This window comes from Diceros bicornis, chromosome 10, assembly GCF_020826845.1.
Source record: "Diceros bicornis minor isolate mBicDic1 chromosome 10, mDicBic1.mat.cur, whole genome shotgun sequence".
In the NCBI taxonomy this organism is placed as follows: Eukaryota; Metazoa; Chordata; class Mammalia; order Perissodactyla; family Rhinocerotidae; genus Diceros; species Diceros bicornis.
In genome coordinates, this window is record NC_080749.1 from 42,610,395 (window position 1) to 42,625,188 (window position 14,794).

Consider the following 14,794-nt stretch of genomic DNA (forward strand, 5'->3'; position numbering starts at 1 on the left):
TAAAATCATAAATCCTACTACTATGCCCATCAACACACCATACATTTGTTGACATATCAGGGTGACATTTAGTAGAAAAAGCACTGGACCAGGAGTTCCAAGACCAGGGATTTATTCCAACTCTGTCAATAAATAATTGTGATCTTGGGCAAATCACTACATCTCACTGCCTCAGTTTACTCATTTCTAAGGTTTAATTTATTGGTCTGTGAGGTCATTTCTGGGCCTATTATTCCATGAATTTAATGTAGGATTATACATGTGTACATTTAAATTGAGTGCATTCACAGGTGTTTCATGCCATCTATGAAACTGCAATATCTCTAGAGATAGAGGCTGTCTCCATTCTGCTCTGCATGTGCCCATGTGCCAGAGGAGAACTTTCTCCCAGGCTTTTGGAACTCTCTATTTATAAAACAAACCAATTACAAAACCACCGAACAAAAACATCATATTTCAAAAAATGTATTTCTGACAAGAAAATTGTAGGTACTGATTTAAAGGTAGGATCTAAAGCTGCTTTGCAAAAAGACATTTATTCACACATATATATACATACGCACACATATATATCAACTGTGTGTACTAATTTGTTTGATCTTCAGGTGTCTGACAAACTGCAATAGCAATTCTTAACAGCAGAATGGTATTATTCCACAATAAGAACTTTATTCATTTGCTTACCAATGACATGGAATTGTACCATTTCAGCACCCGATGAATGTCTGCCTTGTTCATTTGGTATATGCAATAAGAACAATATTGACTGGGGCCTTGACATCAGTCCTCATGAGGAAGACTTCAATGTCACCAGGGATATGTCAATCTTTTGACTTAAAAATTATTTTGGAATATAACTGAAAGGATAGAGACTGTCAGTAAAGATGCATGAAGTATCTGCTGTGTGCCAGGCACTGTTCTGGAACAAAGGAATTTGGGATACATGGACAAAATCGAAATAATGTTGGTCCCATTGAGAATGCCCACGTAAACTTGGCATCACCTTGAAGCAACTGGCCAGGCCAGGTTCTGACTCCCAGTCCAAATAGCAGGGGTGAAAGGGCCATCTCTCTTCATGCTCAGTTTTCTCCTGATTTTCCACCGGTTGCTTGCACAGAGACATTGCCTTAAAGTGTTTACAGTCTTTCACTTCCCAGCGACCAGGTGGACTCCTTCCTCGCATGACAACGCAACCACCACTGTAGCCTAAAAGCAGCAAACAACACATTTTAATACTAGATGATCAGAACACTTTGTGCTTGGAAGTCAGCTCTTTAGAGTGTTGAATAATTGACATCTCATAATGAAGCACCCAATAAGAACAATAAAGATAAAAAAGGACGCTTTATTGGTATGATTATCTCATTTCTCTTGATCTCTGGAGAAAAGATTAGAAGATGGAAAAGTGAGAGAAGAGAGACTGTGAAGCCTGAAATTTGGGCGTCTTGAGCTCAGATGGCAAATGATGGGAAACTAGGAGCTGTTCCAACTTGGGAACAAAATATCGCCTATATCTCATCAAATGCCAACATCCCTCTACTTTGAATTATTGAGCTTTTTCACTGTGCAGAGAAAAATTTAACTCACCATTTATTGAGTACCTACTCTATACACTGTGCTTGGAAACCCCATTGTGAAAAATCAACAATGAAAAATGCAGAGTGCTCATCCTCTGAGAAATAGATTCAATGGAGAAAACACATAAATGATGGATTCAAGGCAGACTGCAAGGTACATAACAGAAAACCAAACTGTAAACCATGGGAGAGTGGAGAGAATGAGATAAATTCTAAATGGGGGGAAACTCTGGGGGCAGGAATGGGGCAGACAACAAGGAAAAGGGAAAGACCGTTAAGATATGGACAGAACTCCATTTCATTCTTTTGTGTATGTTTGAACATTTTGGAAAATGAAATATATTTTTCCACAGAAACAATTTCTAAGTTGAGTTAAGAGTCTCAAATTTGTCATCAAATCCATACAACTCATAAGACAGCTAAAAATTACACTTCAAGTTTCAGTGAATAGTAGAAAAAAATCCCATTCCAAAAACAGAATAAAAATTGAGTAAGAATGAACTTCTTTTTTCTTGAATCCAGACTGATCATTCAATTAACTAAATCAACATTCAATAACAACAACAAAATTGTGCATCTACTTCTACATACCAGGCTAGGCTGTATATTAGCTGCTAGAGATAGAAGGACAAATCAAAACAAACAAAATCCAACTCTTAGTTTAATGTCAGGCACAGACACAAACTATTAATTGCAATAAACATACTGTGTGAAGTGCTATCAAAGGTGTATTCAAATTTCTGTGAGGAGACTTCAGAAGGAGTGATGGAGTCTGCCTTGGGATGTCAGTAAAGGATTTGCAGAAAGTGACGTTTGAGCTGAATTTTGAAGGATGAAAAGAAGAAAAAGAGTTGACAAGGAGTGCTTGAAAAAAGCAAGCAATTACAGATGGAGCACCTGAAGACTTGTGATGATTCTGGACCTAAAGGCACTTTTAAAAATGTAGTTACTATGTACTAGATATTTGTCTTGCTTAATTTCCCCTCAGAAGTAATGGCTGCTTCAATTTTTTTAGATACAGGGTAACAGGCATTATCCTTGTCAGCCATATTTGGGTTGTATATGCTCACAGAAAGACGAAAGAGAGGGAAAATGAAGAGTGGGGGTGAGAAGAAAAAAGACAGAGGAAGACATACAAAAAGCCTCTCTTAAAGGAATGGAAGAGTTTGTGAAAGAGGAGAAAGAGTAAGGAGCTAAAGAATGAGTGTTGTGTCTCCAACAATCCTGGGTGCATAGGCACTGGGCATCACGCCCATCCCCAAGAAGCTCACAGTCGTGTATGTGTGCATGCTGATGTATCACAGAGACCCGCAAAGGTGAAAATGACCAGTCGTAAACAAGAAAACATGATTAGCATGACATATAGAAGAAAAGGAAGTCAAGAGAGAGTTGGTCCAGACAAAGGCCATCAGTCAGCTCCATTGGCCAGATCAGCTAGTTAGTGTTAAAGATGAATGATTGGGGGCCAGGCCAGGGGGAGAGATTATAGCATGCAAACACAACCTGCCATGAATGGAGCTTTGCAGTCCTGATGAGTGTAGTTTTGGAATACAGCTCACAATCTAGCTGAGTCATGAACAATAGAGGAGATGCTGCAAGTTCTGTGCAATGAGATTCTTATGAAATTGAATTGTGGAAATCCATGTGGAAGCTCAAAACATAATATACTAATGGAGTTGCTCTAGTTGGAAGAGGAGGGAAAAATTGCACTCCCACCTGATTCCTCCATCCTTGCTTTCCAGCAGGCTTTGACTTGGAGACTGAAGTCTGGGGTTCTAGTCCCAGCACAAATATTTAGTAACTTGAAACTTGAACAGGTTAATTAATCACAAAAAACCTTGTCTAAAATATGGGGATAATAATTCCTTTTTTCTCATAGGTTTTCAAGAAGATCAAATGAAATAATGTATTAAAAAGCACACTGAAAGTATGAAGGGCCAAAACTACCCCTAATATGTTTCTACTATTCTTACCTTGACTGTTTTCATTACAAAACCTGGGGTTTTGTGCCAGGAGTTCTGCCTGCATGTTCAAAGAATTTTTAAAAAGCTTGAATCAGCAAGTTTAAAATGTAATATACTTTTTTGTTGGTCTTGCATTTTGTCTTACTTTCCTACATCAGACAATGATTAAATAACTTTGGTTTTAGACACTATAGATATTCTACTCATATTCATTAGTGAAGAAGGAGATGTTTGTGAACTGCTATGGAGATGAAAAGTGCTGCAGGAGTGTTATTGGTATTCTCAAGTGGTTCACTTAATGGAACATTTGACCCAAATTTTAGAATCTCAGCCCCAAAGAAGCAGTAAAGGGGTGTAATAAAGGGAGATTGGGCTAAGGGAGATATAAACTGGATTTATAATCCTATATTGTGGGGATGCTTGCAAAGCCAAATAATAAGGGTAGAGTGTGGGAAAGAGTGGAGGTGGTTTTTCGCCCAGAGAAATTGTTCTCAAATTCCATAACTCATTTCCCATTGGAGAAGAAAAACTATCGTCCTATTCCTCAGCGGTGAATCTCACATTTAAACGGATTCTCCTTACCTGCCTTACCCTCCCTCTACCCACTTCCACTGTCTCCATCAAACATGAACGGGAAAACTTTCGGTCAATTGAGAAATTCAATTCACTATACTAGCCTCTTCTTTTTTGTTTTATTATTTTATTTTTTTCCCCCAAAGCCCCAGTAGATAGCTGTATGTCATAGTTGCACAGCCTTCTAGTTGCTGCATGTGGGACGCGGTCCCAGCATGGCCGGAGAAGCGGCGCGTCCGTGCGCGCCCGGGACCTGAACCCAGGTCGCCAGCAGCACAGCGCGCACCCAACCGCCAAGCCGGCCCAATATACTAGCCTCTTCTAATTGGCAAAGCTATCTAACCATATAAATTGAACTGAGCTAGGAAAGCCTCCATCTTTCACCTTTCTGGCCAAATACCTGAAAACAAACAAACAAAATCTATTTGTGACCTCAGGGCAGGAGGGAATTGTAGCTGGACTGTCAGAGCCTCTAGACAATTTTACTTGAGTCTGTCTAACTATTTTCCCATTCTCTGCAACAACCCTTTCAGATCCTTGCCTCTCAAGTCCTCTACCCTACTGACCTTCCTGCCCGATACTGCGTTACGCATTTGATATGGTCTTTTCCCTATTTATCTTCAAAAACTCTTTGAGGTGGGTATTAGTATCTACAGTTTGCTAAGGGAAAAACTGAGACACAGAGGTTTAGTAACTTGCCTAAGGCCACATAGTTAGCGAGGGTTTGATCCAGAATTTGAAACCAGATTTAACTGAGTCTACTATGAGACAATGTCAAGGTACAGAGTAGGTGGGCGTTCAATAAATAGCTGTTGAATGAATGATTGAATTTTCCCCTCAAGTTATGCTCCTCTATTTCCATGGAGCTCCCTCTCACTCTCCTCTCATTCACATTTTTCTCCTTTGTGTGACCACAGCATTTCCTAGAAGATCTACTATCACATTTTTACCTTGTATGGCAGGTACTTATATGGTTATAAAAAGATATGGAAATACCCAAAGGGTGTTCAGGAATGAGACTAAGTTTGTCCTCATTTATGTGGTAGTTCATTCCAGAACTCTGATGAGCCTTAAAATGGATCAGCCTATCTATCTACCAGTCGGACAGGCTTCTCCTTGCTATATGTAGGGCACTTTCAAGAAAAGAGATCTGACTTGGTCTACTGGGATCCCATTTTCCTTGTCACTGGCAGAAGATTTCCATTAACTTGGGACAGTTGGGGTAAACGTGCTCTGGAATTATCCCATATGAGTGAAATGGCTTTTCTGCAGTGGAATCTAGATCTAGAAACACAAAACTTTTGTCACAGAGCCTGAGTTACGGATGGATACAAAATAGCAGTCTCAAAGTGTTTCTTTTTCTCTGTATAGACACCCATGAAACTCTAATATAACCTGGAAAAGCTTTTTTGATGTAACAAGGATGGACCCATGTATGTTTCTTTCACCATAGAGCAGTCTCCATTCATGCTGAATCTTTAATCTAAGTACAAATTACATTTTAGTTTCTAATGCATTAGCTTCTCCCTAAATGAGAAAGGCCCTGCTTAACATCTTTCCCTTTAATCAGTTGTGCTAGTTGGTATAGATCAAAACTGTTTTTCCTGTTTTACCTGAACAGTTACTTGTCTTGAAATCCCAAGTGCCATAGTCTCTTTGTTGTTGTTTCAGTAAAAATAGCAGGAAATTATATCTTTATAGAAATAGCCCAGCTATAAATGAAGAAACTCCCAATGAATCAATGGATCTAGGCATTGATCATTAGTGGCTGCTAACATTGCAAAAAATGAGAAAATTGGAAATCATGTGCCTCCAGATAGAACACACAACAACCTATGAAATGGTCTTTGCAAAAAAAAAAAGAAACTCTGAATTGGATCAGGCCTCTAAGTTTTTAAAAGTAAAAATGTCAAATTTATGGAAAATAAAGAAGATAGAGTAATATATTAAACAACCTATGGGGATGCAATAAAAAAGTCCAGACTGTAGGAAACTCTACAGGACAAACAACTTATCTACATCAACAAATTAAACAAAAAATGACACGGGGCAAGGAAGAGGGAAGCCTAGAGATTAAAACAGACTTTGGGAGATATGTCAACCAACTGCAATGTGTGAACCTTTTTTGGATCCTGATTCAAACAAACTATAAAATATGTTATATAATATTTATGAGTCATTTAGAAATTTGAGCACTAACTGAAAATTTATGATGTTGTGGAATTATAGTTAATTACTTTTAGTTGTGATAACTGTATTCAATTCATGCTTTTTAAAAAGGAGTCTTTAGAGATAATACTGAAATATTTATGGATGAAACAATATGATGTCTGGGATTTGTTATGAAAAAATATGAGAAGTGGGGGGAGTGGGCAGGGGTACAGATGAAACAAGATTGACCATGAGTTGATAATTGATGACACTGGGTGAGGGATATATGGTGGTTCATTATACTATTTGGAGAACATAATACAAAGTTGAAAAAAATGGCAAAACTATGATTCCCCCACAGATTGAATATTTTGATGATATGACATAAGCACAGTATCTCAGCTGAGTTTATAGAAAGCTGCAGGCTTACTGTTCGGTGGTCAATTTATATAGTCAGTCTGGGCCGGATTAAGATTCTGACATGGGGACCAAGCTAATGATTCTTTTGTGACAGGCAGGAAAAAATGTGATTCAGGACGATGTTTCTGAAAACTGCAATTTAAAAGAAAAAAGGAAACACAGGGGCTTTTATATTGCTATTTTCTTCAGGAAAAGATTTACATTTTCATCTTATTCAGAGACAATTTACTCAATGTCAATCAGCATGAGCAGCCAAACTGAGCATCACGATATTATTTTTGCTTCAGGGAAAAGAGAAAAAGAGTAGTGCCACTCAAATAAATTACAGCAGAAACTTATGAATGACAAGGAGCTCTGCTTCAGTTCCAGATTTTAGACATCAAAATATGCCCCAAGGAAGGTAACATTAAAAACCAAGAATTTTGTCTACTCAAAATGTATTAATTTATTTTGACACATATAGACATTCTTAACAAAATTCCAAAATATATTAGAAATGATACCTGAAATTTTTTTCAGTAATAGTGTGACATGGATCCTGACTATTCTCTGTGTTTTAATAATATTCATAGATTTGTAGAATAAGAAGGTTGTTTATTGAAAGAATTTGATGTTTCCTGTTTAGAGCACAAAGTCACCAGTTTCTATATAAATTTCCTAAACTGATGCTTATACACAAAAAATCTAATTTGTCTTAACCTCACCTTGCATGCATCTTTAAAAAGTACAGTTTTTAAAAAAGATATGAACTATATATTTTAGAGCATTTTAGGTTCACAGCAAAATTGAGTGGAAGTGCAGACTTCTCTTGTACCCCTGGCCTCACGTATGCAAAATCTCCCTCACTACTGACATCCCATACCCCAATGGTACATTTGTTACAATTGATGAACCTACATTGACACATTATTATCACCCAAAGTCCATGGTTTATACTAGGGTTCACTGTTGGTGTTGTACATTGTACGGGTTGGGACAAATGTATAATGGCATATATCCGCCTTTCTATTGCACAGAATACTTTCACTGTCCAAAAAATCCTCTATGCTCTGCCTATTCATCCCTCCCTCCCCCCAACCCCTGGCAACCACTAATCTTTTTACTGTCGCACAGTTTTGCCTTTTTCAGAATGTCCTACGGTTGGAATCATACAGTATGTAGTCCTTCAGATTGGTTTCTTTCACTTAGTAATTTGCATTTAAGATTCCTTCATGTCTTTTCATGGCTTGATAGTCTATTTCCTTTTAGAGCTGAATAATTTTTCATTGTCAGGATGTACCACAGTTTGTTTATCCATTCACATACTGAAGAATATCTTGATTGCTTACAAGCTTTGGCAAGTACGAATAAAGCTTGTATAAAAATTTGTGCACAAGTTTTTGTGTAGACATCAGGTTTCAATTCATTTGGGCAAATACCAAGAGGTGTGACTGCTGGATTGTGTGGTAAGAGTATGTTTAGTTTTGTAAGAAAATGCAAAATTGTCTTCAAAAGTGGCTGTACCATTTTTGCACTCCCAGTAGCAATGTATGAGCATTCCTGTTGCTCCACATCCTTGCCAGCATTTGGTGTTGTCAGTGTTTTGGATTTTGGTCATTCTAATAGGTGTTGAGTGGTATCTCATTGTTTTAATTTGAAATTTCCTAATGACATATGATGTTGAACATATTTTCATATTTATGTCTTCTTTGTTTAAGGTCTTTTATCCATTTTTAAATTGGGTTCTTCATTTTCTTATTGTTGAGTTTTAAGTGTTCTTTGTATATTTGGGATAAGGATGCTTGATCAGGTGTGGTTTTTGCAAATATTTTCTCCCAGTCTTTGGCTTGTCTTCTCATTCTCTTGACATTATCTTTCTCAGAGCAGAACTTTTTAGTTTTAATGAAGTCCAGCTCATCAGTTATTTCTTTCTTGGATTGTGCATTTTGTGTTGTATCTAAAAAGTCACCGCCATACCCAAGGTCATCTAGGTTTTCTATTATGTTATCCTCTAGGAGTGTTATAGCTTTGCATTTTACCTTTAGGTCTATGATCCATTTTGGGTAAATTTTGTGAAGGGTATAAGGTCTGTGTCTAGATTCTTTTTTTTTTTTTGTATGTGGATGTCCAGTTGTCTAACAACCATTTGTCAAAAAGACTATCTTTTTTCCATTATATTGCCTCCTTTGCTCCTTTGTCAAAGATCAGTTGACTATGTTTATGTCAGTCTATTTCTGGGCTCTCTATTCTGTTTTATTTATTTGTCTTTTTTTTTTTTTTTTTTTTTGCCAGTGCCACACTGACTTGATTATTATAGCTTTATAGTATGTCTTGAAGTCAGATAGAGTCAGTCCTCTGACTTTGTTCTTCTCCTTTAATACTGAATTGGCTATTCTGGGTCTTTTTGCCTCTTCATGTAAACTTTAAAATCAGTTTGTTGACATCCACAAAATAACTTGCTGGGATTTTGATTGGGAAAGTGTTGACTCTATATGTCAATTTGTAAAGAACTGACATCTTGACAATATTGAGTCTTCCTATCCATGAATGAAACATGGACTATCTCTACATTTATTTAGCTCTTCTCTGATTTCTTTCATTAAAGTTTGTAGTTTTTCTCATATAGATATTGTACATATTTTGCTAGATTTATACCTAAGTATTTTATTTTTTGGAGTGCTAATGTAAATGGCAATGTGTTTTTAATTTTAAATTCCACTTGTTCATTGATGGTATATAGGAAAGCAATTGACTTTTGTACATTAATCTTGTATCTTGCAATCTTGTAATAATTGCTTATTAGTTCCAGGAATCTTTTTATTGATTCTTTCATATTTTCTACATAGATAATCATGTCATCTATGAACAAAGTTTTATTTCTTCCTTCCCAATCTGTATACATTTTATTTGCTTTTCCTGTCCTATTGCATTAGCTAGGACTTCTAGTACAATGTCTAAAAGAAGTGTTGATAGGGGACATCCTTGCATTGTTGCTGATTTTAGTGAGAAAGCTTCTAGTTTCTCACCATTAAGTATGATATCTGTGGGTTTCCTGTAGATGTTCTTTATCAAGTTGAGGAAGTTCCCTTCTATTCCTAGTTTGCTAACAGTTTTTAACACGAATGGGTATTGGATTTTGTCAAATGCTTTTTTTGCATCTATTGATATAATCATTTGATTCTTATTTTTTAGCCTGTTGATGTGATGGATGACACTAATTGATTGTCGACTGTTGACCCAGCCTTGCATACCCAGGATAAATCCCACTTGGTTGTGGTATGTAATTCTTTTTACACATTGTTGGATTCAATTTGTTAATATTTTCTTGGAGATTTTTGCATCTCTGTTCATGAGAGATATTGATCTGTAGTTTTCTTTTCTTGTAATGTCTTTGATTTTGGTATTAAGGTAATGCTGGCCTTATAGAACAAGTTAGGAAGTATTCCCTCTTCTTCTATCTTCTGAAAGAGATTATAGAGAACTCATATAATTTCTTCTTTAAATGTTTGGTAGAATTCACCAGCAAATCCATCTGGGCCTGGTGCTTTCTGTTTTGGAAGGTTATTAATTATTGACTCAATTTCTTTAATAGATATAAGCCTATTTAGATAGTCTATTTCTTCTTGTGTGAGTTTTGGCAGATTGTGTCTTTAAAGGAATTGGTCCATTTCATCTATGTTATCAAATTTGTGAGTATAGCGTTGTTCATAATATTCTTTTATTACCCTTTTAATGTCCATAGGATCTGTAGTGATGTCTCTTCTTTCATTTATGATATTAGTAATTTGTGTCTTCTCTCTTTTTCCTTTGTGATCCTGGCTAGAAGCATATCAATGTCATTGAGCTTTTCAAAGAACCAGCTTTTGGTGTCATTGATTTTCTTTACTGATTTCCTGCTTTCAATTTCATTGATTTCTGCTCTAATTCTTATTATTTCTTTTCTTCTGCATATTTTGGATTTAATTTGCTTTTTATTTCTAGCTTTATAAGATGGAAGCTTAGATTATTGATTTTAGATGGTTCTTTTCTAATACGTGCATTCAGTGCTATAAGTTTCCCTCTAAGCACTGCTTTCTCTGCATCTCATGAATTTTGATAAATTGTATTTTCAGATTTTCATTTAGTTTAAAATATTTAAAAATGTCTCTTGAGAGTTCTTCTTTGATCTATGTGTTATTTAGAACTGTATTGTTTAATCTCCAAGTATTTTGGGATTTTCCAGCTGTCCTTCTGTTATTGACTTCTATTTTAATTCCTTTGTGGTCTGAGAGCAGACATTGTATGACTTCTATTTGTTTAAATTTGCTAAAGTGTGTTTTGTGGCCCAGAACGTGGTCTATCTTGGTGAATGTTCCACATGAGTTTGAGAAGAATGTGTAATCTGCTGTAGTTGGATTAAGCAGTCTCTAGATATTAATTATATTCAGTTGATTGATGGTGCTATTGAGTTCAACTTTGTCCTTACTGATTGATTCAGAGATGGATTTGTCCATTTCTGATAGGGGGGTGTTAAAGTTCCCAACTATAATAGTAGATTCATCTATTTCTCCTTGCAGTTCTATCATTTTTTCCCTCATGTATTTTGACACTCTGTTGTTATGTGCATACATGCTAAGAATTGTTATGTCTTCTTAGAGTACTGACTCTTTTATCATTATGTAATGCCCTTTTTTTTTTTTTTTTTGGCTCGAGGAAGATTAGCCCTGAGCTAACATCTGTGCCAACCTTTCTCTACTTTATATGTGGGTTGCCGCCACAGCATAGCTGAGGAATGGTGTAGGTCTGTGCCTGGGATCTGAACCCACGAACCTGGGCCGCCTAAGTGGAGTGTGCCAAACTTAACCACTAGGCCATGGGTCTGGCCCCCATACAATGTCATTTTTATCCCTGAAAACTTTCTTTGTTTTGAAGTTTGCTTTGTCTTATATTAATTTAGCTATTTCTGCTTTGTTTTGATTAATGTTAGCATGGTGTAACTTTCTCCATCTCTTTACTTTTAATCTAAATGTATCTGTATATTTAAAGTGGGTTTCTTGTAGACAACATATAGCTCGGTCTTATTTTTGATCCACTCTGATAATCTCTGTCTTTTAATTGGTATATTTAGTCCTTTGACTAATTATTATTATATATTTGATATATGATAATTATTATTATATTATAATAATATTTATCTTTCCTCAGGGAAGGGCCTGAGGCCCCCTAACCCATTTCCTCCAAATACAAATTTAGAGGTAACCTATTGCCTATCATCTATTAGGGTAGCATGATTGAGATTCATAGGAAAGGGCATCCAAACAGGAACTCGTGCTGAGGTAAAGCAGTGTTGGGTCTAGGTTCCTGACTTAGCTTAATACAAGGGCCCAAAGCTTGTTCCACAGGGGCTGGCTCTAGCATAGGTTGTGGCTGAAGCCATTAGGTTCACTGGAACTGGCTAACCTGGCACAGTATTGTGCTTTGGGATCCAGAGCTGAGCACACGCACACGAGGGTGAACTAATAGAGCTGTTACTCTGGAATCCTGGCTAAGGTGCCACAGAAGTCCACAGAGGAGATGGACTAACAGGAATGTTACCTAAGTAATGCGTCAATATTCCACAGCAAAGTCACGTGGCAGTGACTGTGAACCGATTAGATGTGCCCATTCACTGTGCCTCGAAGTATAACACACTATTCTGGATTGAGTAAATACCTGAGATTCTTGGACAATGAGGGGGGATGCGGAAAAGACTTTAGGAGGGAGAAAATGGACTTTCTACTAATAAAGGCATGTGTGGTCTTGAGCAATGAATCTATACCTTGAACATGTCAAATAACTCATATGGATTACTCTTTTAAAAATGACCAGCCATATGTCACCCCCGAGAACCTGTGGTAATCATTTTAGTTGACTGAGGCATTAAGAAAACATTAAGGAAGAATCAAAGGAGATGGACCAAGGAGTGAAAGGAATTTTGGGCAAAGAAAACAGGAGGAGAAGGGGTGCTACAGTCCCCTCTACTCACGGGGCTGATGTGCATTCCAGTGTGTGAACCGCACTGGCTCAGACTCTGGCCCTGCTGTCTTCCAAGTGTATTCTCCTGTGTCATTTTGGTCTTGAAGAGCTATCCAAAAATAACTGTTCTTCGTTTTTACCACAGTACTGATCAAACTGGTAATAAAAGCCTGTTCAAACCTTAAAAGGGGAAAAAGGAAATGGTTACAGTAAGTTTCTGGGCAATAAAAAAATGTCATTAAAACATAACGAGGTGCACAGAATGGCACCAGAGTAAGCAGTTCTCATGAATGCTTTAGAACATGGAGCAGAAAAATACCCAAAGACCCTAAACATTACTAATAAATGCCAAATATTGCAATTCCCAGAAATACATGAGTGAGGAGAATTTGACTCTTACAGACAAGGCTTAAATCTTTCAAGGAATAAAGTCCAGCTCCAGTTTCAGAGGGTAGGTGATAAAGTCCACAAAGCTAGCAATATATCTCTTGGGGCAACATGTGCACTATTTTGTAGTTAGGCCACACAGCACACACCATGCCATAATATGTGTGTGATGGAGAGTTGGCAGAGGGGAGGAGAAAGGATATTATGCTTTTCTGAATGAGCATCTACCAACATAAAGTACACATGCACCCACCCACCATACTTGCCTGGTGAGAATGGAACAGAGATTAGAGTAGTATTTTTATGTCTCCCAAATCAGTTCACAGGCACATGGAGTCCTTGGCTTATTCAAATGTGTTCCGATGTGCATATTCACTGAAGATAAATTTAAAACTCTAGGAATGAATCCAAGGAAGTACACCCACTAATATTTTCCCCAAACAGCTGAATGAATTAGTGTTCATTGATTTTGGTGGCAATGCTTCCTTCCCAACACAAGTACATCAAAAACAGAATCTAGAAAACTTGTATCTATGCTTCCACATGAATACCAATAGATAAACGTGAGTATTAAAATTTAACTAGCATTGAAAATTTAAGCTAAGTTGGAAACTATCTTGAAAAATTTATTTTCAATACATATAAAGTTTTGGAGAAATACATTTCAAACAGTGATTTTTGGGCCAACTTGCTGAATCAATGGGAAAGGAAAGGCCTGATGAAATTACCCAGGAAACCTAAGGAGGAAGCAAATTAGACTTTTTCATTCGATTTTGGATTTTTTTATTACCATGCATCCTTAACTTGCTAAGGGAAGCAAAAGCAGTGGGGTCATTCAAGAACAGAGAAATCTCAAAGGAAACAGGGGAGAAAAGGAGAAGAGAACACAAAGAAGAAAGATTTTTAACCTCCTTATGAGCAGCACTAGTAACATTTAGTGATCTGAGGCATCCATGATAGTCATCTTTGCAGAGCATATGCATGTTCATCAAGCTTTAGTAAATACTTTCTGCAGATACTCTATTAATAATCTAAATAACGCACATCTGAAATTAGAAAAGTTCTTTTTTAATCAGATTGCAGTGGCAGAACCTTATGTAAATATGCTTCAAAAGGAAGGTATATAAAACTAAATATTGTCTAGATACTGTTGTGATTTTCCTTACACTTCCATTGGTTCATGCTCTTCTAACATAGGATCTGCTTTTCCTTCTCCCCTCTGAGGCACAGTAGCATCATTATCATGCCCAGCTGGTGCCTGAAACTGCTGTGCTAGGAGGCCAGCAAGGCGTTTAGACTTGCCTACGGAGGCTATGGCCAGGACCACTGGTCACTGTACTGGTTCTAAATCCAAGGGGCACTGCTGGTTCTTCCATTACCTTGTACAATGGCATTTATCTGATAATGGAGAGAAATAACATTATCTGCGAACTTGGCCTCTGGTGTCATTATTCATGATAACATTTTGCTTTTGTCCCTTGTTGGTTTTAGATTTATTTAGTTCACTCTGATTTGCTGTTTTAGCACCATTTATCATTGTTTAAAACAATAGAAGCCTTCTGCTTTTTGAATTGGCAAGTGTGTCTCTTAAGTAGTTGCATATAATACTCATACATTAAATCCTAAAACCTTCAAATCAAAACAGGACTCTAGTTTTCTTGGTCTAGTTTAGAAGATGGTATTGTTAATAAAGTAATTCAGCAAACATGTCTTTCTTCTAAACCATATATTCTAAGAAATGAACTCTGG

The 14,794-nt window shown here is 36.9% G+C and overlaps 1 protein-coding gene across 1 annotated transcript in view; it reads right to left on the reverse strand.

The window, feature by feature from the left end:
• PLA2R1 (phospholipase A2 receptor 1) overlaps positions 1-14,794 on the reverse strand; it is a 112,239-nt gene that overhangs the window by 40,578 nt on the left and 56,867 nt on the right. The window contains 2 exon segments of the mRNA XM_058549073.1: positions 1,004-1,206; positions 12,669-12,838. Of these exon segments, the coding sequence (XP_058405056.1) occupies positions 1,004-1,206; positions 12,669-12,838 (373 nt within the window).